The following is a 22,822-nucleotide window of genomic DNA, read 5'->3' as shown; positions in this document are numbered from 1 at the left end:
GAAAAATGAATACAAACAGGACCAACTAAGGGCCACTCGTTCAATATTAAATCAGACCGAATCATGAAAAATATGCTCTTACAATGATAACTGACTATGATGTAAAATAAAGCTTTTCCTTGTAAAATATATTACTCTTACACTCGACCACTCGACGTAAGCATATCCTTTCAGCACTTTATCGTAGTAAAATGGCGTTACAATCAATAGAAATCGTGAAATTTCATCTCAAAAATTATTATTAATGAGTTCATTTTTCTTCTAATGCAATTATTTGTTTGAGTAAGCGTGAAAGTGAAACCTATAACCAAGAAGAACACAGAATTATATTAGGTATAATCTGGATTAAAGATATAAGTTACTTTGTTCAACACAGACCCAAAATATTCCTAAGATGAAAAATGTTAAAAACTGGCAAACTATAATCATTTTACAAGATTTACTCATTTTCAACCGATTATAGGCTAGATATGTTTATAATATAACATCGTATTTTCAACAATTTTATTAACTATATTGATCATTTAGCTCAGAAGTTCTAGGTATATTGTACGAGGTATACGTTTAATATAATGCATTAGCTAGTATACATTTTTTGCGTATTATCGCAGTTCAGTTGATGAAAGCGTCAGCTGCAAGTTATGATTTGGATTTCCAGTTGAAGAGGACATCGGAGACCTTTATTGCCAGTTGCTCCAATCTGCTAAGTATCGCGTTGCTTGTTCAGCCCCAACTCACGTGACCGGTGACAAGCAGAGTAGAGAGCGAGCCGAGAATCTGAGGGGAGTGAGAGAGAGAGAGAGAGAGACTATATATATATATATATATATATATATATATATATATACACAAAACATGCGCGAAGCGCGTTTGAGTTTGTATACATACATGTGCTCACTGCTCGTACGGAGCCATAACCTCGAAAAACAGTGCCAATAAACTAGACAAAACTCTGACGAAAAATTGTTGAAACATTTACAGGTCATTTGACCTATACCAACAATGGAGATTGAAGAAGGTCAATTCAGTGATGCTGATGAAAATGATACTCGGTGAGATTCTTCGATTATTGACGTTATGTTTCAGGGATTGTCATTCGAAACTTGTTTCACTCACGTGCTATATAGTCGTACTTTGCTTTTTTGTGCCTAGCGAATTATTGATATCCCCGAAAAATTTTATATTTTTCTAATTTAATACTAATAAGAGCAGTTTATGATTTTTTCGATTTTAATAATTTGACATATGCTAACATAGATAGAAAATAAAACAAGTACTTTACACTTTTTGGTTGGTTATTTAATCAATTTTGACTTTGTAGATGGATCAGTCAATCAATTAACATAATAAAGTAAATTTTCGTTTTCAAATTACAAAGCAAAAAGTTGACATGTATTTTATATTTGAAAATAGTTGTAGTAATCAATTCAAACCAGCTTTTGATAAATAAAGGTATCAATCAAATCATTGAATAACACCATTTCTTTTATAACAGGCCAAATACATTAGAAGGTGTGCCAATTTTTCACAATAATCTATGTGAGGAATTAAATGAAATAAATTTAACAAATGAAGATGAAAGTGAAGATGTGCTGGATAACGAGTATGATGATTATGTCTGGGACAGTGAAGATGAAGGCGCTGGACACAAACATAGGTTTAAAGCAAATTCTCAAACTACAAATCATCAAGGAAGTTCTTCTAAAGTTACTACTTTTCAACCATCTGATAAGCTTTTTAGAAGATACGCAAATAAAATAAATGTAGATGATTATGCAGGCCCTAAATTGAGTCAAAATGTGAAAAATATGCTTAATGAAAAAACTAGAAGTATGGACAATGACAGGATGAGAGTGAAAGATAAAAGTGATCGTGCCACTGCTGAACAAGTAATGGATCCTCGTACTAGAATAATTTTATTTAAAATGCTAAATAAAGGTATTATAGATGAAATCAATGGTTGCATTTCTACGGGTAAAGAAGCCAATGTCTATCATGCAAGATCAAAGACTGGTATAGAATTTGCAATCAAAATTTACAAAACTTCTATATTAGTTTTCAAAGACAGAGACAAGTATGTGACTGGAGAATTTCGATTTCGACATGGCTATTGTCGTAGTAATCCAAGAAAAATGGTCCGTACATGGGCAGAAAAGGAAATGAGAAATTTAAATCGTTTACAGCAAGGAGGAATTAAAGCACCTAAGGCTATAATGTTGAAGAGCCATGTTTTATTGATGGACTTTATAGGTGTAAAAGGTTGGCCATCTCCAAAATTAAAAGATGCATTACTGGTTTCTTCACAGCCAAGAAAACTTTATAGAGAATGTGTTGTAATAATGTGGAAGCTTTATAACAAATGCAAGTTGGTTCATGCAGATTTAAGCGAATACAATATACTCTACCACGAGGAGTCTCTTGTCATAATTGATGTATCACAATCTGTTGAACAAGATCATCCTATGGCTTTTGAATTTTTAAGAAAAGACTGCACTAACATTACAGGTATGATAACGTTATACTAATAAAATTACACAAATTTATCGACCAATGTGGCAAATAATCTTTTATATCTGAAATTTTCTTATTTTTCTGAATTATTTTAAATAATGTGTCTTTAAATGTAATATAAATTAAATATCATAAATTTCTTTTTAACCTATTTTAATATTTATATTTTATTTTTATCTATAGATTTTTTCAAGAAAAATAAAGTAGCCGTTATGTCTGTAAAAGACTTGTTTGATTTTATTACTGATCCAACAGTAAATGAAAAGAATATAGATGAATATCTAGATAAGATGTCAAAAATGATGGAAAATAAGTCCACAGACATTGACCCAGAACAACAGATTGAAGAAGAAGTCTTCAAAAATGCTTACATACCTCAAAGACTTACAGAAGTAAGTTATATTATTAAAATTAAAAATAGTTTAATTTTTTTTATCATAATTCATGTATTTAAATCATACTTTAGGTAATTGATATTGAAAGGGACATCCGTATTGCTAAGGCTGGAAAAGGTGATCTTGTATACAAAACATTAGTTGGTTTAAAATCAGATTTATCCAAACCTGCATTAGTACCTGAAATTTTATCAAAAAAAGATAAGGGTACCAAAACATTAGGTAAGAAAGAAAAAAGTTCTGATTCACATGACGAAGAAAGTGATGAAGAATCAGATGGTAGCAGTTATGAGGGTACAGATGAAGAAGATAGTGAAGATGAAAGTGGAAGTGAAAAAGAGTCCAAATTTATAAATTCTGCTCGTCCTAAGCATGAAACGGCTGAGGAACGAAAGGTATAAATCTCAAGCCATTCCCGTTTTGCTAAAGACAAATACAATCAAAAAGATGAAAAAAAATGAACTCATTATATTGATTTTATTTTAGCTGAGGAAAAAGGCAGTCAAAGACCAGAAAGCTGAGACCAGGAAATCTAAGATGAAGAAGCATGTGAAAAAAAAGAAAACGAAAGCTTCAAAGAAAAAATAAATGTATTAAAAATTACGTTTTTATTAGTGTAATTACTGTTTGATGCTTGTAAATTTGCAAAAAAATAAAAAAATTTTATATGTAACATATCGTCGCTCCGTACGAAGACTAGCACAGTTCAAATTTTCAAACAAAAACTAGCACAACTCACGATTTGCCGCGAAGAGTAGCACAGTTCAGAAATACGGCCAAGAGTAGCACAACTCGCGACTTTATATTACTTAAAATGTGAGTATTTTACGTTTTTAGTAGGTTATTTAGTTGGTCAAGTTCATGAAAATCTTGGACAAAGACAGACAAACCTCAAAGTTTAAAAAGGTTTCGGAAATTTTAGAAGGTTTCTAAAAAAAGTGAATAATTTAAAAAAATGTTTGTAAAAAATTATTGTATTTGTGAAAACAATTTTAAATTCGGTAAAAAGTTGTAAATTGTGAATATTTGAAAATGTTTATTAGGGACAGTTTCGCAAAAATCAGGAAATTTGTATAGAAATTCGTTGTTTAAGTTGTGCTATTCTTCGCGAGAAATTTTGAGTTGCGCTAGTCTAGTGTGCGTGAAATGAGTTGTGCTACTTATGACGAGAAATTTGAACAGTGCTACTCTTCGTAGGGAGCGACGATATAATAGATATTTAATAAATATTAGTAATTGATTTGATAACATATGATTATTTACACATACATTTTCTCTCTTTTCATTTCGTTCCCTTTGCTAATTTTTAAATATTTTTTTAATTATATCTGAATGGATATATTTAAGCAAAAACAAAATGTTTTATTTATTTTTGTAATATTACAAACGATCTAAAATGTGTTGGCAACATTTTTGGCGCACGCACATGTGATGAATTACATAAAATTAGTAATTATTATAAAGTCATAGAACCTAAAAAATTGCAATTTCGTCCACTAAAGTGTATGTCCTAATTGAAATTTAAATAATATATAAATATAATATAGTTTCCGTCGGTCGTCTGGTTATCAATAATAGTCCAGTAAAATTAGCTTTGAAATCGAAATGCGATAAAAATGGCTGCATTTTGGTTATTAGGTAAATCGAGGTCAAAAAAGACGATTCTGAAATTTGCAGCTTCCTATAGGTCAACGAGTTCTATGCGAAAACAGTGTGCAAAAATTAATTTTGCTTATATCTCGAAAACGACTTAACGTACAGTAAAATAACCTGCAACATTCGAAAGAGCGTTCAATTTTGCATTGGAATCGATTTTTTACTAGATTGCGACGAGTGCAAAGTTCCGAGATAATAAATAAAAAAGAAATTACCTAAATGTAGAAGGAGGGGGAGGCGCAAAACGCACATGTCGTCTGCGCGTCTGGTACAGGGCTTGTACGCATCGCGCCTCCCCTCCTTCTACACCCTAGTGAAAATAAAAAATGTAATAAAGTCTAATAAAATATAAGAACATGTAACAAACCGTACCATTTTGTACGTTTTTGTTGGATTTCGGACGTTTTTTTACGTTTTATTACAGTTTGCTACATTTTATTACATTTTGTTACGTTTTATTACAATTTATGACAAATCCATTGATCCAGGATTTCATGGGGGTCTCTTCTTTGAAATGACAAATGTAACAATACGTAAAAAAGTATAACAAAATGTAAAAAGTTGTCTGTAAGCGTAATATTATAAAAGAAAATGGCGACTTTTTTATTTTCTTACTTCTGCTTACATTCTTTTATTTTTTCTTACAATTTCTTATGCATTGTTAAATTTTATTATAAAATTAATAATTAAAAAAATATATTGACTATATTAGGCGGTAAAATAACACATGTAATAAAATGTAATAAAATGTAATAAAATGTAAAATAAAGTTAAATCAAATTACGTTTTATTACAATTTATTACATTTTTTTTCCACTTGGGCATTTAGGTAATTTCTTTTTTATTTATTATCTCGGAACTTTGCACTCATCGAAATCGAGTAAAAAATCGATTCCAATGCAAAATTGAACGCTCTTTCGAATGGTGCAGGTCATTTTACTGTACGTTAAGCCGTTTTCGAGATATAAGCAAAATTCATTTTTGCATACTGTTTTCGCATAGAACTCGTTGACCTAGGAAGCTGCAAAGTTCAGAATCGTCTTTTTCGACCTCGATTTACCTAATAACAAAAATGCAACCATTTCTATCAGATTTCGATTTCAAAGCTAATTTTACTTGACTATAAGGTACCATTACTTTTGAACAGGCAGGGAACCATCTTTGAAACTTAATAAAGGCGGGGATTATAGATACCTATCATCAGCTGGACTGTGTATAGGTATAGGTTGCTGACATAGTAGGTATATCAGGTTAATACCCTGACTTATTATGGGGGTAAGTATTTGACCATAATTTTAAATTCATGGGACTATGAGTAACAATAACAATTGCATATTGCACGTATACACAAAAGATACGAACAATGCAAGTCGATAAGTAAATCTCGGTCTAGTTACAGAGAGAAACAAACAGAATAACACAAAATGTCACCCAGACATGACATTTTGGAGTCTTAAACATAACTTTGACCGATTCCGCTTGTTTTCGTTCAGGTCTGGTAGACGTACATACAGTGAGATATACATTCAGTGAGTGTTCTGAGAATCGGATAAGCTTTTGTTTATTATGATACCCAAACTTTTTTTTAAGGTGTTATCATTTGAAATGTACATTTATTTCAGTATGTATACGAATTACGTCATCCATTTATGTATAATTATACAAGCACACTAACGTAAGATTCATAAATATATATAAAAAAAGAGAAGAAAAAAAGGTCATGAAGATCGATAAACAACAACGATCGAACTACTTAACCCAAATCGAAAAACTGAACGTTCAATTACCTCGATCCGGAGAGTCCTACATTTCCTACATTATTAGGTACTGCGTTTTCAAGCGGTAAGCCGGGCTGCACCATAAGGTTTCCACCTTCTATACACAAAATGAAGAAAGAGGCGGAAGCGCAATATATAGCTATAGCAACAGTTACTTCGCACACCTGATGCGATGCAACCACCTGCGTTGCGGCCGGTAGAAACAGAGTGGCAGCAGCAGTCGCGCCCGCCAGTCCACTGCACTGCCGATACGACTGCATATACACTATGCATGGATACTATATATAGTACTGACTAGTCAAACCACTATATCCCATCAGACGTACATACACGCAGGGGGGATGGATTTATAGGTTATGTTTATACCTGCGCGTCTGCGAGTGAGCGCTGGCGTCCATTGTACTTTTTTAAAAAACGTTCGGTAAAAACGGCCGTCGGCATTGTTTACAAAAATGTACTGATATCTGCGGCGCCGTCATCTTCTTCGTTACGAGAAAAGACTGTAGTGTTTAATCGGCATCGAAAGGGATTACATGCGGAAAGTTATAATGTGACTCGTTTTGATATTTTTATCTGTCGGCGTAGGATGTGCGTTGGACGTAGGTGCGCTATGGGATGACGATTTGCGTGGGGCGGTTCTGTGTGTAGATTTTGCTGTTATAAGAGGAAAAAGATATTAATTTTCAACTTTGAAATGGCAGAAGGTACGTTTTTGTTTATTTGTTATTATATACCTGTTGGTTGGTCGATGAATATTCCGTTAAATTAGCTTGCTTGGTGTTATTTTGATAAACGAGTTAGCAACCGTTTTTACAGTTAAAATTTTTTTTCAGGTACAGTCAACAATCGTAACAAAAGTTTCAATAATCGATCTACTATACTTGAGTAAGATTCTTTATTTGGGATGTATTTGAATTTTTCTGTATTATAAATATCTATATTTATTTTTTTTTTTGTCATTTAATTGCTTGTTAGGAAAAGATAAAGATTTTTTTTTAATTGTTATTACTATTAATGTAATATTATTTTTGACTATTATTTAAATTTCTATATTTTGTTTGTAAACTTTTGTTGATTTTTTTGAAAATTGCAAGTGAATTTTAAAATTTGCTTTTTATTAATACAAATAATTTTTTTTTCAGTCTAACAAGTGTTATGTCAACTATGGAAGAAATTATGAAATCAATCAATGAGTGCAATACAATTCGGTATGCTTCATACAGAACTGCATCTAAAATGCAAGTTTTTCATAAAGCTTTAAATAGTGAGTTACTTAATATGCAATGATACTTGTCCTTTTATTTAAATTTATAATGATGATAATATTAAAATATGTTTTAGTGCATTATGTGCAAGTTGAATTAGTTGCAGGAATTTTTGAAAGGCATAGATTGTCAGTTACAGAAAATTCTGTAAACCTAGATATACACGAGATTGAAGATGTTCTTTCTGATATTTACTTTGCAGCTCAAAAAGAAAATAATGTCAATTTTGATGTAGATCAGTCTACAAAGTTAACACTGAATTATATTTTTAAAACATTCAATAAGTAAGTGACAAATATTGTTTCCTGTTATCTTATGATAAACCTTTATATTTATCCTTTTATATTTTTATTAGGAAAGAAGATGATAATATTCCAGTATTGTCAGTTAAAGTAGCTTTAACATTAATCAGTTGTGGTCGTTTAGAAGAGAAATATGGATACTTATTTCATCAACTAGCTGATCATAACGCCTGTTTATCCAGAGTAGCACTCAACACCCTATTAACAAATATATGCAAGATAACAGAAATGTTAGGTGAAAATGTTGCATATGGAAATCATCTTATACGTACAAGCATTGATAACTGTTTCAGTGTGGTAATTATATTGATTGATACTCATTTTATTCAACTTGGATCAGAAGTCAATTCAATTGCTGTGTTCAAAAATCGACACTTTATTTGTTTATAAAGATAATAATAAAAAACAAATTCAGATCGCGAGGTAGTAACCGCGACGAAGGTCGTATTCAAGTATCTTGTTAAACATTTAAATTATGTAGTTTTGAAATTTTATTTAAATGTTAATCAGCAAGATATATAAGTACAAATGTCAAAATTTTTAATTGACTTTTGGTTTGCCTTGAAAACAAAACTGATTTTGTAAATTATAATTTTTTTATTATAGACTCAAGGCTGTCTTGGAGTGTCTGAAGCAGAATTTGCAGCATGGCTTATGCAGGAGCCTCCTTTACTTATGTGGATCACAACTCTTAATCGTATTAAATCAGCTGAACAAAGTATGTATATGATTCAGAGATCTTACAATATTATTTAATTCATACTGTAGCAAAAAATATGAATAATTTTTCAGTTGTTCATAATAGTAAATGCTCTTCATGTAAAACAACCCCAATAAGAGGGCCTAGATATTCTTGTTTAAAATGCACTGGTTACAATCAGTGTCAAACATGTTTTCTTTATGGAAAAATATCTGGTAAACATAAATTAAAACATCCTGTTCGTGAATACTGTATCAAGGTATGACTTATGTCTTGTATATATAATATGAAATATAAAGGAAATAGAGATTTATAATAATTGAAAATATTTTTAGACTAGTAGTAAGGAAATAACAAAACTACTCCTTGAACTGATTAGAAACAAATTACGATTATGCCCAACAAGAAATGAAAATAGTTCTTTAGAAGATTCCTTAGCAGGAGGCAACCTGTAAGAATTTTGTTGAATTGTTATTTAATAAAACTCATTTGTATAGAATATTTAATAATCGAACGTTTTTTTCAGTGAACAAACCAAGAGTTTTGATACAATGTCAGTAAGAAGTACAATAAAGAGACGAATACTTAATGACCCACAAAAAGAATTACAAAGTATCATAAGCCACCTTGAAGAAGAAAACAGACAGTTGCAGTTAGAATTGAAAGAGGTTACTGGTAGTGGGGTTCACAAGTTACAACATCACAGAGTTGCAATAGAATCACAGCTTGAACGTTTGAAAATTTTAAAGGTATGTTTTATTAACAGAAGAATAGTACATATGAGATGAGCTTTTACTAATTCATTAAATGTTCACAGAATTATTTATTTACTCAAGCAACAAAAGGACTTCGCGATTTAAATCTTATTCAAAGTACACCAATGGTTCATCCTGCAATATCTAGAATATCAGCTTTACCTATGGCATTTCAGTTAAGTCCTATCATTCACCAGAATAGTCCAGATTATGAAAATTCAAGTGCTCTAGATAACAATGATACAATAGCTAATAGCAATTCAAGCAATAAAATAAGTGGAGAAATATTGTTTTCTGGTGATAGTTTTAATGCCACTAATAGTACACATCTTGAACCAAGTACTTGGATAGGAGGTATAAAATAAAAAAAAATAATTTGAATAATTAACTATAAAGTTTTTTTTAACTAAAATCTTAAAAATTGATTTTTAGGTCACAGAACAACTTTTACTTCTCATGATAGTGGTTTTTCTCAATGGTTGAATTCAAGGGAAAGTGCAAGTAAAGCTAGAGGAAAGACAAATGAAAGTGAAAATATAGACGTAGATAGCTCTACATACTCATCAGGCATTAGCAGAGATAATGCACTGCCTTCTCTAAAGCATACTGATAAACACTCTGAGCACAGTAGCCTACAAAATATTCAAGGTGATCTCAACGATATCTTGGATAGATTGCAAAATATGGTTGCAAATGACTGTTTACTTGAAGGTGACTTTTTTATTTAAAATTTAATTACAATCTTTGAACATTGATTTGAGGGTGATTAAAAAGAATTTTTTACATGAAAAAAAAACTTTTTACAGACACGTTTAGTGCTGATAATAATTGCGAACTGAAACGTGCTGCTACAGAAATGGAAGATCTATTAACTGGTCTAATTGAAGGTATGGAATCTCGCAAAGGTAAACTTACGACGATCGTATGAGCAAATCGAAATAACTTCATGAAATTTTTATATTTAGTTGACAATAATAAAGTATTAAGTGCCCAGAAATATATCAAATTTATAAGAAATTGACTAATGTTGCAAAAACAGATTATGAATAAAAGTATTAAGTATATTATTATTAGATGAATCTTTATTTTCATTATAAAGAGAATATTTTTAAGATCCTACATTGTAGAAATTTGTATATATATGTACATATATCACTTTATTAGTTAAAAATTGTGATTTCGCAGTTTACATTTGTGCAAAAGAAATAAACATTATTTTTCTTGTATAAAGTAGATAGATGGTTCACATTTACATTGTGCTGAAATTGCTTTCTTATTTTTGTAAATTGTTTTGCAAAAGATATTAAATTATATAAATAGCTTCTTTAAATATATTTACTATACATACAAAAATTGTTCATCAGCTCCTTTGTACGCATTAATATCATGTAATTGCTCAAATTTTTTTATGAAAGTAAAGTGTCAGTTAAATATGAAACTTTGAGATTTCTTGCAAAGTGTATTTTCTCAGATGGTAAATTGACTGTCCAAGCAAAAACTCGGATTCCTCTTTTATTCCACAATCGAGTGACCTCACTGAAATATATAATATTATTGTAAGATAAAGCATGATAAAAATATTTTATCACTCTTTGGCTAATAAATAATTTAATGTGAAAAATAACTATTTTTAGCTATTGGTAAAATCCACACAAAAGCTACTTATAATAATTATATAATTTATTGCATGCAGAATGAGTTAAAACGATGAATAGGTTAGTAGGGTACTTTGCTAAGGAACTAGGCTTAATTAATCTTTGTTGATACATTTTATGTGAAATTTTTAATTATAATAATAAAAATGTTATGCATAATATAAAAGCTTTAAAACTGTAATTTGCAATAAAGACTATCATAAAATAAAAATGATTAATTATCAATATCTCAAAACCTTAATAGCATTAATCGTTAATTCAATGTTGCATATTAACCTTTGTGACGAACCTGTTGGTACTTCCATAGAAGTATTCCAGCAAATATGTCTTTAAAAAAAAAGGATAAGACAAATGTTCTCCAGAAAAAAGTTTTCATACACTTTTAAACTTCTAACATAAAATTAAACTAAGAACAATTATAATTTGTTGCTTCACTTGAAAGAAAAAAAATGTGAAAAAGTATAAAAAAGATGATTACTTACGGACTAATAACATCTTTGTGAAGTAATATGAAGGACAGTCCAAGAACATAATAAGTGATTCGTTCTAGGGCCCAATCATGAACAACATCAGCTAACCCTGCTAAGATTTGTTTGAACAAATTATTGAAACGGGGTTCTCTTGGTCCATCTATTCCATTGTAAGTAGTTGTAGAAAAAAATTGAGGCCTCCATGCAACTCCTGCCACAATTTTAGGATCTTTTCTTCTAATCTATGATATACATAAAAGTTAATCTTCAAAGTAGACAAGGACTTGATAAAACACTTAGAAATTTATTACCATATAGATAGTAACTGGATTAAAACTGGATATAACTGCTTTCTCATATAGCTCTGGATGTTTCTTAAAAGCATCCAAAACAACTTTAACTACTTCGTTGCCTTTTGCTTTTATGTCAATAAACATTCGTTGACCATTCTGTAGAGTTTCCTGTAGAACATTTTCGAACAGTGCTATTCTCTCACCATTAGGCTCGAATTTAGGCCTATAAAAAATTCAAATAATAAAATTAATAATAATCACAATGTTTTTTTAAATTTTAAATACATAATAATGAATATGTACACACTTAAGAGGATGATTAGTTGAAATATCATAGTCTTTTAGTTCATCCCATGTCATGTCTTTTATAGTACCATTAAATCCAGTCAGTCGATCAATGGTAACATCATGGAATATGATGGGAATGTTGTCTTTTGTAAGAGCTAAATCAAATTCTATTCCATCACAGCCTTTTTCATGACTCTTAAAATAAAAAGTTTTCTTTCAAAATTCAAATGTCATGTTTATGGTAATAATAAAAAACAAAAGACATGTAGAATACTTACATTACGAAAAGCAGACATACTATTTTCTGGAAAATCCAAACCAGCACCTCTGTGAGCTATAACCCTCATACAGTACTGTTGATCATCATTAGTCTGCTGTTGCTTTTCACCAATCTTAAAGATGTCATCCTCTTTTTGAACAAAGCTTAATGGATCAGCTCCAAGCACTTTTTTTACTATATTGTCATTGGGTGGTGGAATTCTTGCGGCAAACTTTATCAAAAGATGAATAATAATAGCACCCCATATTAACCATGGAACTGTCAGATATAAAAAGTTAACTAGCAATATCCAGGCAGCCTGCAAGTAGAGCCACAGGAGGGTACTCGTCAGGATTAAGTCTACGCAGTTCCACATTCCTAGAGCTTTCTTCTATCTTCGCTGCTCACCTCCTACAGCTTCTACTGTCTAACTATAACAACTACTGGATTTGTATGTAGACTCTCGTAGAGAAATTCACGATTCTTATCAGCTACTGCTCGGCCTGATTGAAGCTATCATCACCGCGACAGAAAGGTACAGGAGAGATAAAAGTGTATCACAAAATCTATCTTTCTGGTGGGGTTATCTGTTTGTATACTGCCTAATCGCGAGTTCGTGCATGTATTAAGCACAATGAGACGTGCGATGGATTAGCCGGTGATCGTAATCAGGAAAGGGACAACGGGGAAGAGCGGCGAAGTTCCAAAAATGCAACATTGAAATTTGAAAACGCCAAAACTTACACTACGCTTACACCGACTTTGCGGGTTTTCAATTTTCTTGTTGACATTGACTGCGTTGCTCTGCGAACTGCGAGTTACCCCTCCCGAGAGCTAGGCTTTTCTCATTTCTGCGCTGCGCTGCGATTCGTGCTGATGGCCGAAATACTTTAGATTCGGGGTTCGGTTCATTCATGTCTTGTTTTTTCATATATTTTACTTACTCTACCATTATCGTGTAAATGTATTATGATATGAGATTGTGCACATAATAGCGCGCACTGACTGATTGTGTAGGAACCTAACCAAAGTTTGCGTTATTGTTTGTTTTCGATAACTATAATTGTCGTTGATCTTTTGACAATGAATTTTTCACACAAAACCTTTATTTATTATTTGAATATATTATGAAAATAAAATTTATTTGTTTGATTTTTATATTTTCCTTTGTTAAGTGGAACTTAGGATAGTTGTACTTTAGTAGTACTCGTATGCTTAATAATAGGTATTTTAAATCAATGTAGAAATTAAATATTATATGAAATTTAGAATCTAAGTTAACAGTTGATAACAAATCTAGATTTGTTCATATACATATTTATCTTATCAGATCTGATTTTATCAAATAAATTCTTGATGATCATATTTTCAATTTAAAAGCACTTCTGCCTTATCTTATTAAGTCTATATATTTAATATTTAGAAGATAAAAATTCTCTAAACATCATAAGGTCTCATTCTCATTGAATGAAATATTTTAAATGAAAGATATAATGTGCTAATAATGTTGGCTATTCATCAGCTTATAAAAAGCAACAATCTATTACCAAAGTTTAGTATTGCACACAGAACATTCTTAAATGAAGCTTCAAGAAGAGGATCAACAATTTATGCTCTATCTTCTGGTTAATATGCTTTTATCAACTTATTTCATGATTTATGGCGAACGAAAGACATTTTTGAAGTTTGATATTATTTAAGGTCAAGGAAAATGTGGAGTTGCCGTTGTGAGAATATCAGGAACTGATGCTAGATTAGCAATAGAGAAGATGACAAATATTGCCAAGCTTGAACCAAGAAAAGCTTATCTTCGTAACATACGAAATCCTCAAACTGGGGAAACTATTGATAAAGGTCTATGCCTTTGGTTTCCAGGTACAGTCTTTAATTTGTTAAATTATAAATTTTTTAATAAATTTGAAAATGCTAACATGTACTTTTTAGGGCCTAATTCATTTACTGGGGAGGATAGTGTTGAATTTCAAGTTCATGGTGGTGTCGCAGTACTTGCTTCATTGATGTCTGCTTTATCACAGCTTCAATTTCAACCAGCTTTACCAGGAGAATTCACAAAAAGAGCATTTTTTCACGACAAATTAGACTTAACAGAAATTGAAGGCTTGGCTGACTTGATTCATGCTGAAACGGAACAGCAAAGAAAACAGGCTTTGCTGCAAGCTCATGGAAATCTCAGTGCTTTGTACAGTAGTTGGAGGGCAATTCTTTTGAAGTGCTTAGCACATATTGAAGCTTACATAGACTTTGGTGAAGAAGAGAATATTGAAAGTCAAGTTTTTGAACAATGCAATATTGATCTTAAAGATCTTACAAAACAAATAGAAAAGCATTTGTCAGATGGAAGAAAAGGAGAAATCCTAAGGAATGGGATAAGAACTGTAATCCTTGGAGAACCAAATGTTGGAAAAAGTAGTCTCTTAAACCGCTTAGTACAAAGAAATGCTGCAATAGTTACATCAATTCCTGGTACAACAAGAGATGTTGTTGAGCTCACTGCAAATATTTCTGGCTACCCAATAGTATTAGCTGACACTGCTGGTCTCAATAAATTAACAGAGGATATCATTGAAATTGAAGGCATAAAGAGAGCTAGAGACCAAGCTAGTAAAGCAGATTTCATCATATTAGTTATGAATGCAGAAGAGTATGTAAAAAGTTGTAAAAAGTACAATGAATATCTTAGTAGTTACATTAAAAGTCTTGAACTAGAAGAGTTAATTTTAGTAGATGAGCAGTTAGCTAGCAATGTTATGGTAGTTGTAAATAAGGTGGATTTATTAAAAGAAACCGACAAAAGAACTTTGGAAGAACATAACTTGAGTAGGATTTCCTGTACAGATGAAGAAGGTTTTCAAGAACTTTTGGAGTCTATGAGGAAGCATTTTGAATCAATGTTAGTGAACAAATATTTATGACACCTTTATTCGAGTCAAGTAAATAATAATAATAATATTCTTATATTTTCAGATGTGGAAACCCTAGTGCGGAAAACCCAACTATAAGCCAAGAGAGGCATAGAAATCATGTACGAGCTTGCCACGAGTGTCTTCTCAAGTATTTTCATATCATATCGAATACGGACTATGATATTGTATTAGCTTCTCAAGAAATTCGTAAAGCAGCTAAAGAAATCGGAAAAATCACTGGCCATGTCAGTACAGAAGAAATTTTGGATACAATTTTCAAAAACTTTTGTATTGGTAAATAATGTGTATATATTTTATTGTTATAATTTTACAATTCGTTTAATAAAATACAAAAAAGAATCAAGTGAGTTTTTAATACTTATTAATCAAAAAATTATCATAAAAGTTGAAATAATATTTAAATACCTTTGAAAAATTTGAAAAATCGCGCCTCCAGCAGGCGCCACTAATGCGCAACGCATGCGTGCGCAAAGCAGTCGGCGCGGCCATCATCCTTTTTTCGCGTGTTCTCATCTCCACAGGTTTGTCAAGCTCCAAAAATCCGTAAAAATCAAAGAAATCTGTAATTAATTTACGTTTCATTTGACATAATTTTGTTCGTTAATTGTGTTAGAGTGTTCGCCAATAAATAGTTTCCTTCGATTTGCATTTTTCTTTGTGTTATCGCGTCAACATAGTAGCCGCGGCTATAACCTCTAATTGACGTCTGTTTCTGTTTCATCCAGGATGGCACCCAGGTACGAATTGGCCATCGGCCTCAACAAGGGTCACAAAACCACCAAGATTAGGGTGGCGAAAAACAAATCCGAGAAGGAGAAGACCGTTGCCATCAGACCAGCCAGGCTAAAGGGGGTAAGTGTTGCTTTTTTATTGCAGTCGAGAGGTTAGAAAACGTTGTTGGTATTTTTCACTGCTAGCTCATTTTCACATATATATTTACATATATGCTAATCTTCAGTAGTTTTATTAAGAATCTGAGATGTGTGATTGTAAATGTATATTGGATACAAAAATATCCAAGTTATTACAATGTTCTAAATTTTATTAATCAATGCAAGCTTTATTCTAAGTTTCACATTATTATTATAGCGTCAGACCAAACACAGCAAATTTGTGCGAGACTTGATCCGTGAAGTCACTGGACATGCTCCCTATGAGAAGCGCGCTATGGAGTTGTTGAAGGTTTCAAAGGATAAGCGTGCCCTCAAATTCTTGAAAAGGAGGGTATGTATTGTTTCTTAATATTTATATTTGTTATTTTTGTACATATTTATGTCACTCTATGCGTAAAGTGCATATTTTAGCCCCTCCTAGCAAGCACTAAGGTGCACACTTTATGCTTGGTGTGGTGAAAATCACTCGCACAACGAGAAAAAAGATGGCCATCTCAAAGTACAGGTCTGTAAGTTACATGTGCTATGGACTGGCCTTCTCTTTTATTCCTTGGGTGCATATTTATTGTAACTTGTATCTGTTGTTTTGTTATGCAAAAATAATAAAATTGAGGGGTGGCCATATCGAAAAATGCAATATTTTGATCAGGTATCCTTTCTCAATAAAACTTACAATAAAAACCAAGAGTTTACCGGCATAGTTCTGAGTTCAATATATCATTCTATAAAAATTAGACGTCGATTAGAATTTAAGTTTTTTTTGCCATTAGTAATACACACGGGTGTTTGATGACTACAGAAAACCTCACCTAACCCCTAAACATGTTTATTTTACCAAATAACATTATGATAAATGGGTTTTTAATAATACAAAGAGCCGACCGGTATAGTGTTAAACTCAAAGAATCATTTTAGCAAAACTAGAAGTCAATCAGATTTTTAGTTTTTTTTTGGCATTGGAAATACGAAATTTCTCGTGACAGCGTTGCGAAGGACAACTTATTCCATGAGTATTATAGTACGATATTGTATAGCACTGACTAGAATAAATCCCCTCGCTAAGCTTGTGCGCTAACTTCACGCTGCAAAAAAGGACTACTTATTCCATGGATAAGCGTGACATAAGTGAGGATTTATTCCTCGCAGTGCTATAAAAGCAAATAACTGTATTTACGTTTAGCTGAATATACAAAAATAAAAATAAAAACAAAAAATTTGTTCGTAAAGTTGTTTATTATTTATTTGATTTTTCAGTTGGGTACTCACATTCGCGCTAAGAGGAAGCGTGAGGAGCTTGGAAACATCCTTGTACAAATGAGGAAGGCCGCCGCACAGCATCATTAAGTGCTGTTTTGTATTTATAAGGATTATTTACTGGATCAATAAACACCTTTGACACAAGCTTTGTGAGCGTGCTATTCATTTCCCTTGTGAGCGGGCATATTGCTCATTAGAACGGTCCTAGTGAATTTATCATATACTTTCGTATAGAATATTGTTTAAAAAAATTTTATTTTCTCATTTAATATACATAAGGTATTCGCAAATATGATTATAAGTTGTAGGCATTATCTAGCTGCAGTATAGGTAGTGTTCTACTTTTGAGATCGTTTAGTACTGCAGCCCACACATAACTATTTCAACTATTCGAATGCATTTAATGCTTTCAATAGAAAATGACTAAACAAGTTGAAATTTACAGATTATTTTATTTTTAAAATGTATTAAATATATAAAATAAAAATTTGGCGTTGGCTTTAGACGAACAAGTTCAATTTTATGAAAGTGATATCCAACTTTAAGTAGAAAAATTGCGATATGCTCAGACGCGCGAACGTAATTAACCTACATGGTATAATGGTTAATTATGGTGTAATGAAATTCATTATCATTCCATTCGTAGACGTCCATACGCAAAGAAAATACTCTCCTTGAAAGAAACTAATATCTTACTTTCACGTGACTGGCCAAACAACAACCGCATAATTAGTCCGTGTCTTTCAGGCGAAATTAAACTTGTTTATTCGACTGATGAGGTATACATTGAATTATGAAGCTCTGAAGCAGGAGCAAGACGATCGACGAGGCGCTCACAAGACTGACACCCGCTGCGTACCAATGCATTCATGAACGCGCGCGCGCGCTGCTTTAGACCTTGGAGCGACGTCGGGCTGTATGAGCACGTCGATCTTTCGCTTTTCTCGTATACATAGGCATATAAGCGCTCGACGGGGCTTTACCCGGGTTAACCAGGTTTAACGGAGCCCAACAAAGACTCGTCGCTGCGTGGTGCCAGTCGTTTGTTTGGACCTCTTTCCTTCCAAAATGTATCGTAAGAAAGGTTTGCGCACTTATTAGTACATATAACGACACGTGGCCTAAGTAATGGGTCACTTAAGTCACCGAGCATAGCAAGTATACAAGTTTTATCCAGCACATTTTAGATTTTGAGTAAATAATTATACAAAACTGGATAAAGTCGTACTCTTACGGGTGATCCACTACGAGTCATACAGAATCACATTCTGTAGAATCGTTCATATAGATATTTATACTTGCCAAGAAGCGACGCTAAACTTACACCGTGCGCGTTGCCTTGCACTTGGAATTGGTTGGCCTATAAACTCGCTGCAGAGAATCCGCGATCGGCCAATTTTCTAGAGTGGATCTCGTTCGAGGGCTGCCTCGCACGGAGACAAATCTTTTCTTCCTTCGACCCTAATATATACTCACGCAGCCTCGGCTTTGTTGGCTACAGTATGTTTATAGAGAGAGAGAGAGACTGCCGAAGCGCGTATATAGTCACGCCTCACTTGCCACGCGAGTCCTTAATCTTATCCGATGCGCCTGCATGGATGTATAAAGTAAAGTAAGTGCGCGATCACGGCCACTTTGTGATAGGTGTGCGGGTGTATAGTGGCTGACTTTTTGCGCCGCGAGTGCTGTGTGCTGAAGCGTGAAACTGCGGTGAAGGTATCTTGTGCGTGTGTATATATACCTATATATACAAAGCAATGAATCAATGCGCTAAGTCTGACAGATCGAGGGCTGTATGTACTCCAAACGAGTATATTTTTTGAAATTGTTCGAATTACGATGACTTTGATCAGTTTTTTATATACTGCTCGAAGCTTTTTTATCAGTCCCTTTTAATACATCGAAATGACCTTTGTTTAATGCTTTCGCTACCCAAACAAACGTAACTTAAAAGTTCTTTTGCGTGAATCTATAATGGATGTAGTAGAATAATATTGCATTTGACGAACAACGCAACTTTGAATTTGCTAGAGAGAATTTGTCATCATTTTTATGTATTTTAATATATTTATCCACTTATGAAAATCATATTGAAATACTGGACACCACTGTATTTTTGGAATCCGTATATCTCGGGCTAAAAGAAGTAAAGCCATCGCAATTGCTGTAGTTTTCGTGATAATTGGCAGCTGACTGACATCCGTAGATAATTTATTTCCATCTAACAAGAGATTCTGTTCGTTATTGCGGTGCAGCTATTATGACGAACTTGCTATCAAATAAGTTTTTCAAATTTAATACATAATTCACAATGAATAAATATATTACACTATGTGTTTAAAATTCATGGACCGGCGCGCGCTATAAAAAAGTACACGGCTCGGTTTGCGTGTATACGTTTATACACCTACATGTATTCGAAAAAAAGGAATAACTCGCGGGAAAAGTCTCTCCGGGTTATCGGTTTCGATATATAAGTCTGTAAAAGGCATTCTGCCGAGTCGAAAAAGGAAGTTTGTGTTTTCTTTTCTTTAAAGTCGGCGAAGTCGTGTGTTCTCTTATTTTTGGCTCCAGGAAAAACACTTCATAGAATTTTTTCAACGCGCATAAACATAGTAAAAAAAAACAAATTTTTTGACTTCGAAATATTCTGCAATTTTCATGATTTTTCCGCATTTTCAATTGTGCGTAACTTTTGACCAAATCAAGCATTTCCAGCGCATTTTTTTTAAATTCAAGCTCTTTTCCCGTATTCTCTTCCTACCGTAATACATTTTCTGTTTTTGCCTTAATCCTTTAGGTACATGCCCTTGAACAATGGCTATTTTTCGACGAATTTGAAGGGCCTATAAAACAGTGTCACAAGGCAATTTTTCGATGTTGGTACGTGGTTTTCCATTGTTCTAAATATGTACAATTTTTTTTTTCGTGGCATTTGGAACTCGAAAGTTCATCGCCTCATCTACGCAAGCCTTCCACGCTGCCCTGTCTTGTGTCAACCCTACCCAAGATGCACCTCTCCGATCGACGCCCACCCGTCCTATTTCTACTAGATCCGCTTTTACGTTGTCCTCCCATCTACGTCTAGGTCTACCTAGAGGTCGCATTACCATCGGCCTGCCCTTCATGACACGCGCTGCCGTACGGTCATCTCCCATTCTCGCTACGTGCCCTGCCCATCCCAATCTGCGCGATTTTATTATTCTGTTAATATTTGGTGACGCGTACAGATTGTGTAACTCGTAATTGTGTAGTCTCCTCCATTCCCCGGTTTCCTCATCTTTCTGCGGCCCGTATATTTTTCGCAAGACTTTATTTTCAAATACCCTAAAACGGTTGTCCGCCTGCTTAGTGAGAGCCCACGTTTCGCACCCGTACAGAACCACCGGCAGTATTATTGTCCTGTATATTCTTATTTTAACATTTTTAGACAACAGCCTCGACTTAAGTAAATTACTCACGGCGTAGAAGCAAGCATTACCCGAATGGAGTCTCTTATTTATTTCGACATTAATCTCGTTTCTATCATTTATTCCCAACTCTGAGATCTTCCTCCCCTCTGCAGATGCCTAGCTTATCCACAATCATGTACTTTGTTTTGATTCACTCACTTCTAACCCTGTATACTCCACCGCTTTTATGAGGATTTCCGCGTTTCTTGCTACCGTTTCCCTACAATCCCCCAGTATATCCAAATCATCTGCGTAGCCTAGTATCTGCGTTGTTCCATTAAGCGTTGCGCCCAGCTGGCTAACCTGCATTTTTCTAACGGCATACTCTAACGTTAAGTTGAACAGCACCGTAGAGAGCCCATCCCCTTGTTTTAAACCATCGCGTATCATGAAGGGTTCTGATACATTACCGCCTACTCGGACCTTTCCCGTGCTTCCGTTCAGACATATTTGAATTAATCTCACGAGTTTTTTCGGTACAGCGAGAAGTACTAGAATTTGATACATTTTGCTTCGCTTAATAGAGTCGTACGCTTTTTTAAAATCTATAAATAGTTGGTGTATGGTTTCGCAAAATTCCCACTTTTTCTCTAACAACTGTCTTATGGTAAACATTTGATCGCTCGTCGATCTGTTGCGCCGAAATCCGCACTGATAATCTCCTACTATATCTTCCGCGAATGGAGTGAGTCTAGCTTGTATAACGTTTGACAGAACTTTGTAGCACGTTGCTAAAAGTGAAATACCCCTATAGTTATTGCACTCTGTCTTATCCCCCTTTTTAAAAATCGGTATAATAATAGATTCCTTCCAATTTTCGGGTATTGTTTCATTTTTCCAGATGGCACATACTAGTTTATAGATTTTGAAAGTGAGCTCGACGCCCCCATGTTTGAGTAACTCAGCTGGTATAGAGTCATTTCACGCGGCTTTGTAGTTTTTTAGATTTTTAATCGCGGCCTCTACTTCTTGGTAGCTCGGTTCCTCCACGTGAGGTTCAGCAGTGTGAATTTCGTCCCCTAATTCTTCGCTATTTTCGTGCACGTTTAATAATTTATCGAAATAATTTTTCCACAGCGACAGTAATTCGTTGTCATTTGTTACAAGGTCCCCGTTTTCGTCCTTCATCAATTGCGCTCTACTCCTAAAACCCTTTCTGATGGCGTTAATCCCTCTGTACATTTCGCGGGGGTTATTTTCCTTACTGTTAGTTTCTATTCTCCTAATAAGATTCTTTTGATACTCCCGCTTCTTATTTCTGTAGATCGCGCTCGTCTGTTTCCTTACGATAGAATACTCTTCTACGGTCCTATCGCTTCTATTTTGTAAGCTATCTAATTTAGCCTTTTTGCGCCTTTCAAACCAGAGTTCGCACTCTTCGTCAAACCATGGTTTGCTCTTTGGCTTTTTCTTTTTACCCAGTACTTTGTTCGCGGCCTCTTTTACCGTTTTTTCGATGTCCCCCCATAAGCTATTCGGTTCGTCATTCCCCTCCGGCGATGTGTTTGCTTCTTCAAGTGCCTGAAACCTGTTATTAATTTCTATCTGGTACCTAATTTTCTCTGTTCTATCTCGTAGCTTCTCAATATCGAAGCTTTCTACCTTGTTTGCTCGCTTACTATTTTGATTCGCTACTAGTCTAGCTCTTAATTTGGCTACTACTAGGAAGTGGTCCGAGTCGCTATCTGCCCCTCTGTAAACCCTTACGTCGAGAACGTTAGTATGACGTCTTTTTTCAATGAGGAAATGATCAATTTGGTTCTGTGTGGCCCCGTCCGGCGATGTCCACGTTGCCTTGTGTATGTCCTTGTGCTTAAAACACGTAGTTTTGATTATAAGATCTTTTGCCGCCGCGAAATTTATGACCCTAATACCGTTATCATTGCTGACTTCGTGCAGGCTTTCCTTCCCTATAGTAGGCCTAAACATTTACTCCCTACCTATTTTA

The 22,822-nt window shown here is 33.7% G+C and overlaps 6 protein-coding genes across 23 annotated transcripts in view; 4 read left to right on the top strand and 2 right to left on the bottom strand.

The window, feature by feature from the left end:
• Positions 1 to 6,591, bottom strand: part of LOC100678585 (general transcriptional corepressor trfA) — a 29,119-nt gene extending 22,528 nt beyond the window's left edge. For 9 of the 14 annotated variants that reach the window (XM_031923326.2, XM_008204084.4, XM_031923328.2 and 6 more), the window contains exon 1: positions 6,350 to 6,591. The gene's annotated coding sequence lies outside the window, so the exon portion shown is untranslated. The remainder of the gene's footprint in view (positions 1 to 6,349) is intronic. The other 5 variants (XM_031923329.2, XM_032596674.1, XM_031923333.2 and 2 more) reach the window with 1 other exon arrangement.
• On the top strand, positions 856 to 4,154 carry LOC100122531 (serine/threonine-protein kinase RIO1). The gene is made up of 5 exons (XM_031923337.2): positions 856 to 1,052; positions 1,496 to 2,505; positions 2,695 to 2,903; positions 2,978 to 3,301; positions 3,393 to 4,154. The coding sequence occupies exons 1-5, from the start codon at positions 1,003 to 1,005 to the stop codon at positions 3,492 to 3,494; spliced, it is 1,695 nt and encodes a 564-aa protein (XP_031779197.1). The 5' UTR covers positions 856 to 1,002; the 3' UTR covers positions 3,495 to 4,154.
• Positions 6,545 to 11,178, top strand: LOC100122516 (dystrophin). Its single transcript, XM_031923336.2, has 12 exons — positions 6,545 to 7,044; positions 7,174 to 7,225; positions 7,483 to 7,604; positions 7,682 to 7,889; positions 7,961 to 8,204; positions 8,514 to 8,625; positions 8,700 to 8,866; positions 8,943 to 9,058; positions 9,134 to 9,356; positions 9,425 to 9,716; positions 9,795 to 10,073; positions 10,169 to 11,178. Exons 1-12 carry the CDS (start codon positions 7,035 to 7,037, stop codon positions 10,288 to 10,290), a joined length of 1,947 nt encoding a protein of 648 aa, XP_031779196.1. The 5' UTR covers positions 6,545 to 7,034; the 3' UTR covers positions 10,291 to 11,178.
• LOC100678544 (glycerophosphodiester phosphodiesterase 1) lies at positions 10,426 to 13,505 on the bottom strand. Of its 3 annotated transcripts, none has more exons than XM_031923340.2 (6): positions 12,347 to 13,505; positions 12,088 to 12,263; positions 11,799 to 12,003; positions 11,500 to 11,729; positions 11,294 to 11,344; positions 10,427 to 10,898 (listed from the first exon to the last, which is right to left on the bottom strand). In XM_031923340.2, exons 1-6 carry the CDS (start codon positions 12,701 to 12,703, stop codon positions 10,769 to 10,771), a joined length of 1,149 nt encoding a protein of 382 aa, XP_031779200.1. In that variant the 5' UTR covers positions 12,704 to 13,505; the 3' UTR covers positions 10,427 to 10,768. The 3 variants fall into 3 exon arrangements, with proteins under 3 accessions (XP_003425393.1, XP_031779200.1, XP_031779201.1); XM_031923341.2 differs by having other exon boundaries at positions 11,307 to 11,344; positions 12,347 to 13,503; XM_003425345.4 differs by lacking the exon at positions 11,294 to 11,344 and having other exon boundaries at positions 10,426 to 10,898; positions 12,347 to 13,470.
• LOC100122495 (tRNA modification GTPase GTPBP3, mitochondrial) lies at positions 13,063 to 15,611 on the top strand. 2 transcript variants are annotated; one of them, XM_032596680.1, is made up of 5 exons: positions 13,063 to 13,228; positions 13,897 to 13,952; positions 14,029 to 14,202; positions 14,272 to 15,238; positions 15,313 to 15,611. In XM_032596680.1, the coding sequence occupies exons 3-5, from the start codon at positions 14,097 to 14,099 to the stop codon at positions 15,551 to 15,553; spliced, it is 1,314 nt and encodes a 437-aa protein (XP_032452571.1). In that variant the 5' UTR covers positions 13,063 to 13,228; positions 13,897 to 13,952; positions 14,029 to 14,096; the 3' UTR covers positions 15,554 to 15,611. The 2 variants fall into 2 exon arrangements, with proteins under 2 accessions (XP_032452571.1, XP_016842569.1); XM_016987080.1 differs by lacking the exon at positions 13,063 to 13,228 and having other exon boundaries at positions 13,751 to 13,952.
• Positions 15,612 to 15,693: 82 nt separating this feature from the next.
• On the top strand, positions 15,694 to 17,566 carry LOC100118462 (60S ribosomal protein L36). Of its 2 annotated transcripts, none has more exons than XM_001606758.5 (4): positions 15,694 to 15,793; positions 15,998 to 16,124; positions 16,362 to 16,496; positions 17,420 to 17,566. In XM_001606758.5, exons 1-4 carry the CDS (start codon positions 15,732 to 15,734, stop codon positions 17,507 to 17,509), a joined length of 414 nt encoding a protein of 137 aa, XP_001606808.2. In that variant the 5' UTR covers positions 15,694 to 15,731; the 3' UTR covers positions 17,510 to 17,566. The 2 variants fall into 2 exon arrangements, with proteins under 2 accessions (XP_001606808.2, XP_032452573.1); XM_032596682.1 differs by having other exon boundaries at positions 15,752 to 15,834.
• Positions 17,567 to 22,822: the final 5,256 nt, after the last annotated feature.

Source organism: Nasonia vitripennis, chromosome 2 (genome assembly GCF_009193385.2).
Source record: "Nasonia vitripennis strain AsymCx chromosome 2, Nvit_psr_1.1, whole genome shotgun sequence".
Taxonomy (NCBI): domain Eukaryota; kingdom Metazoa; phylum Arthropoda; class Insecta; order Hymenoptera; family Pteromalidae; genus Nasonia; species Nasonia vitripennis.
Note: the sequence above shows the minus strand (reverse complement) of the source record. Positions and strands in the feature narration are given on the sequence as shown.

Excerpts from the sequence above, each read along its gene's own strand:
- LOC100122516 (XM_031923336.2), top strand. Across the intron at positions 8,867-8,942 it reads TTCGTGAATACTGTATCAAG|ACTAGTAGTAAGGAAATAAC; the intron begins GTATGACTTATG and ends AAATATTTTTAG. Across the intron at positions 10,074-10,168 it reads AAATGACTGTTTACTTGAAG|ACACGTTTAGTGCTGATAAT; the intron begins GTGACTTTTTTA and ends AACTTTTTACAG.
- LOC100678544 (XM_031923340.2), bottom strand. The coding sequence starts at position 12,703 with ATGTGGAACTGCGTAGACTTAATCCTGACGAGTACCCTCCTGTGGCTC. Across the intron at positions 12,264-12,346 it reads GTATGTCTGCTTTTCGTAAT|AGTCATGAAAAAGGCTGTGA; the intron begins GTAAGTATTCTA and ends TTTTATTTTAAG. Across the intron at positions 11,345-11,499 it reads CACAAAGATGTTATTAGTCC|ACATATTTGCTGGAATACTT; the intron begins GTAAGTAATCAT and ends TTTTTTTTAAAG.
- LOC100122495 (XM_016987080.1), top strand. The coding sequence starts at position 13,832 with ATGTTGGCTATTCATCAGCTTATAAAAAGCAACAATCTATTACCAAAG. Across the intron at positions 13,953-14,028 it reads AATTTATGCTCTATCTTCTG|GTCAAGGAAAATGTGGAGTT; the intron begins GTTAATATGCTT and ends ATATTATTTAAG. Across the intron at positions 14,203-14,271 it reads TCTATGCCTTTGGTTTCCAG|GGCCTAATTCATTTACTGGG; the intron begins GTACAGTCTTTA and ends TGTACTTTTTAG.
- LOC100122531 (XM_031923337.2), top strand. The coding sequence starts at position 1,003 with ATGGAGATTGAAGAAGGTCAATTCAGTGATGCTGATGAAAATGATACT. Across the intron at positions 1,053-1,495 it reads GCTGATGAAAATGATACTCG|GCCAAATACATTAGAAGGTG; the intron begins GTGAGATTCTTC and ends CTTTTATAACAG. Across the intron at positions 2,506-2,694 it reads AGACTGCACTAACATTACAG|ATTTTTTCAAGAAAAATAAA; the intron begins GTATGATAACGT and ends TTTTATCTATAG.
- LOC100118462 (XM_001606758.5), top strand. The coding sequence starts at position 15,732 with ATGCGTGCGCAAAGCAGTCGGCGCGGCCATCATCCTTTTTTCGCGTGT. Across the intron at positions 15,794-15,997 it reads GCGTGTTCTCATCTCCACAG|GATGGCACCCAGGTACGAAT; the intron begins GTTTGTCAAGCT and ends TGTTTCATCCAG. Across the intron at positions 16,125-16,361 it reads GACCAGCCAGGCTAAAGGGG|CGTCAGACCAAACACAGCAA; the intron begins GTAAGTGTTGCT and ends TTATTATTATAG.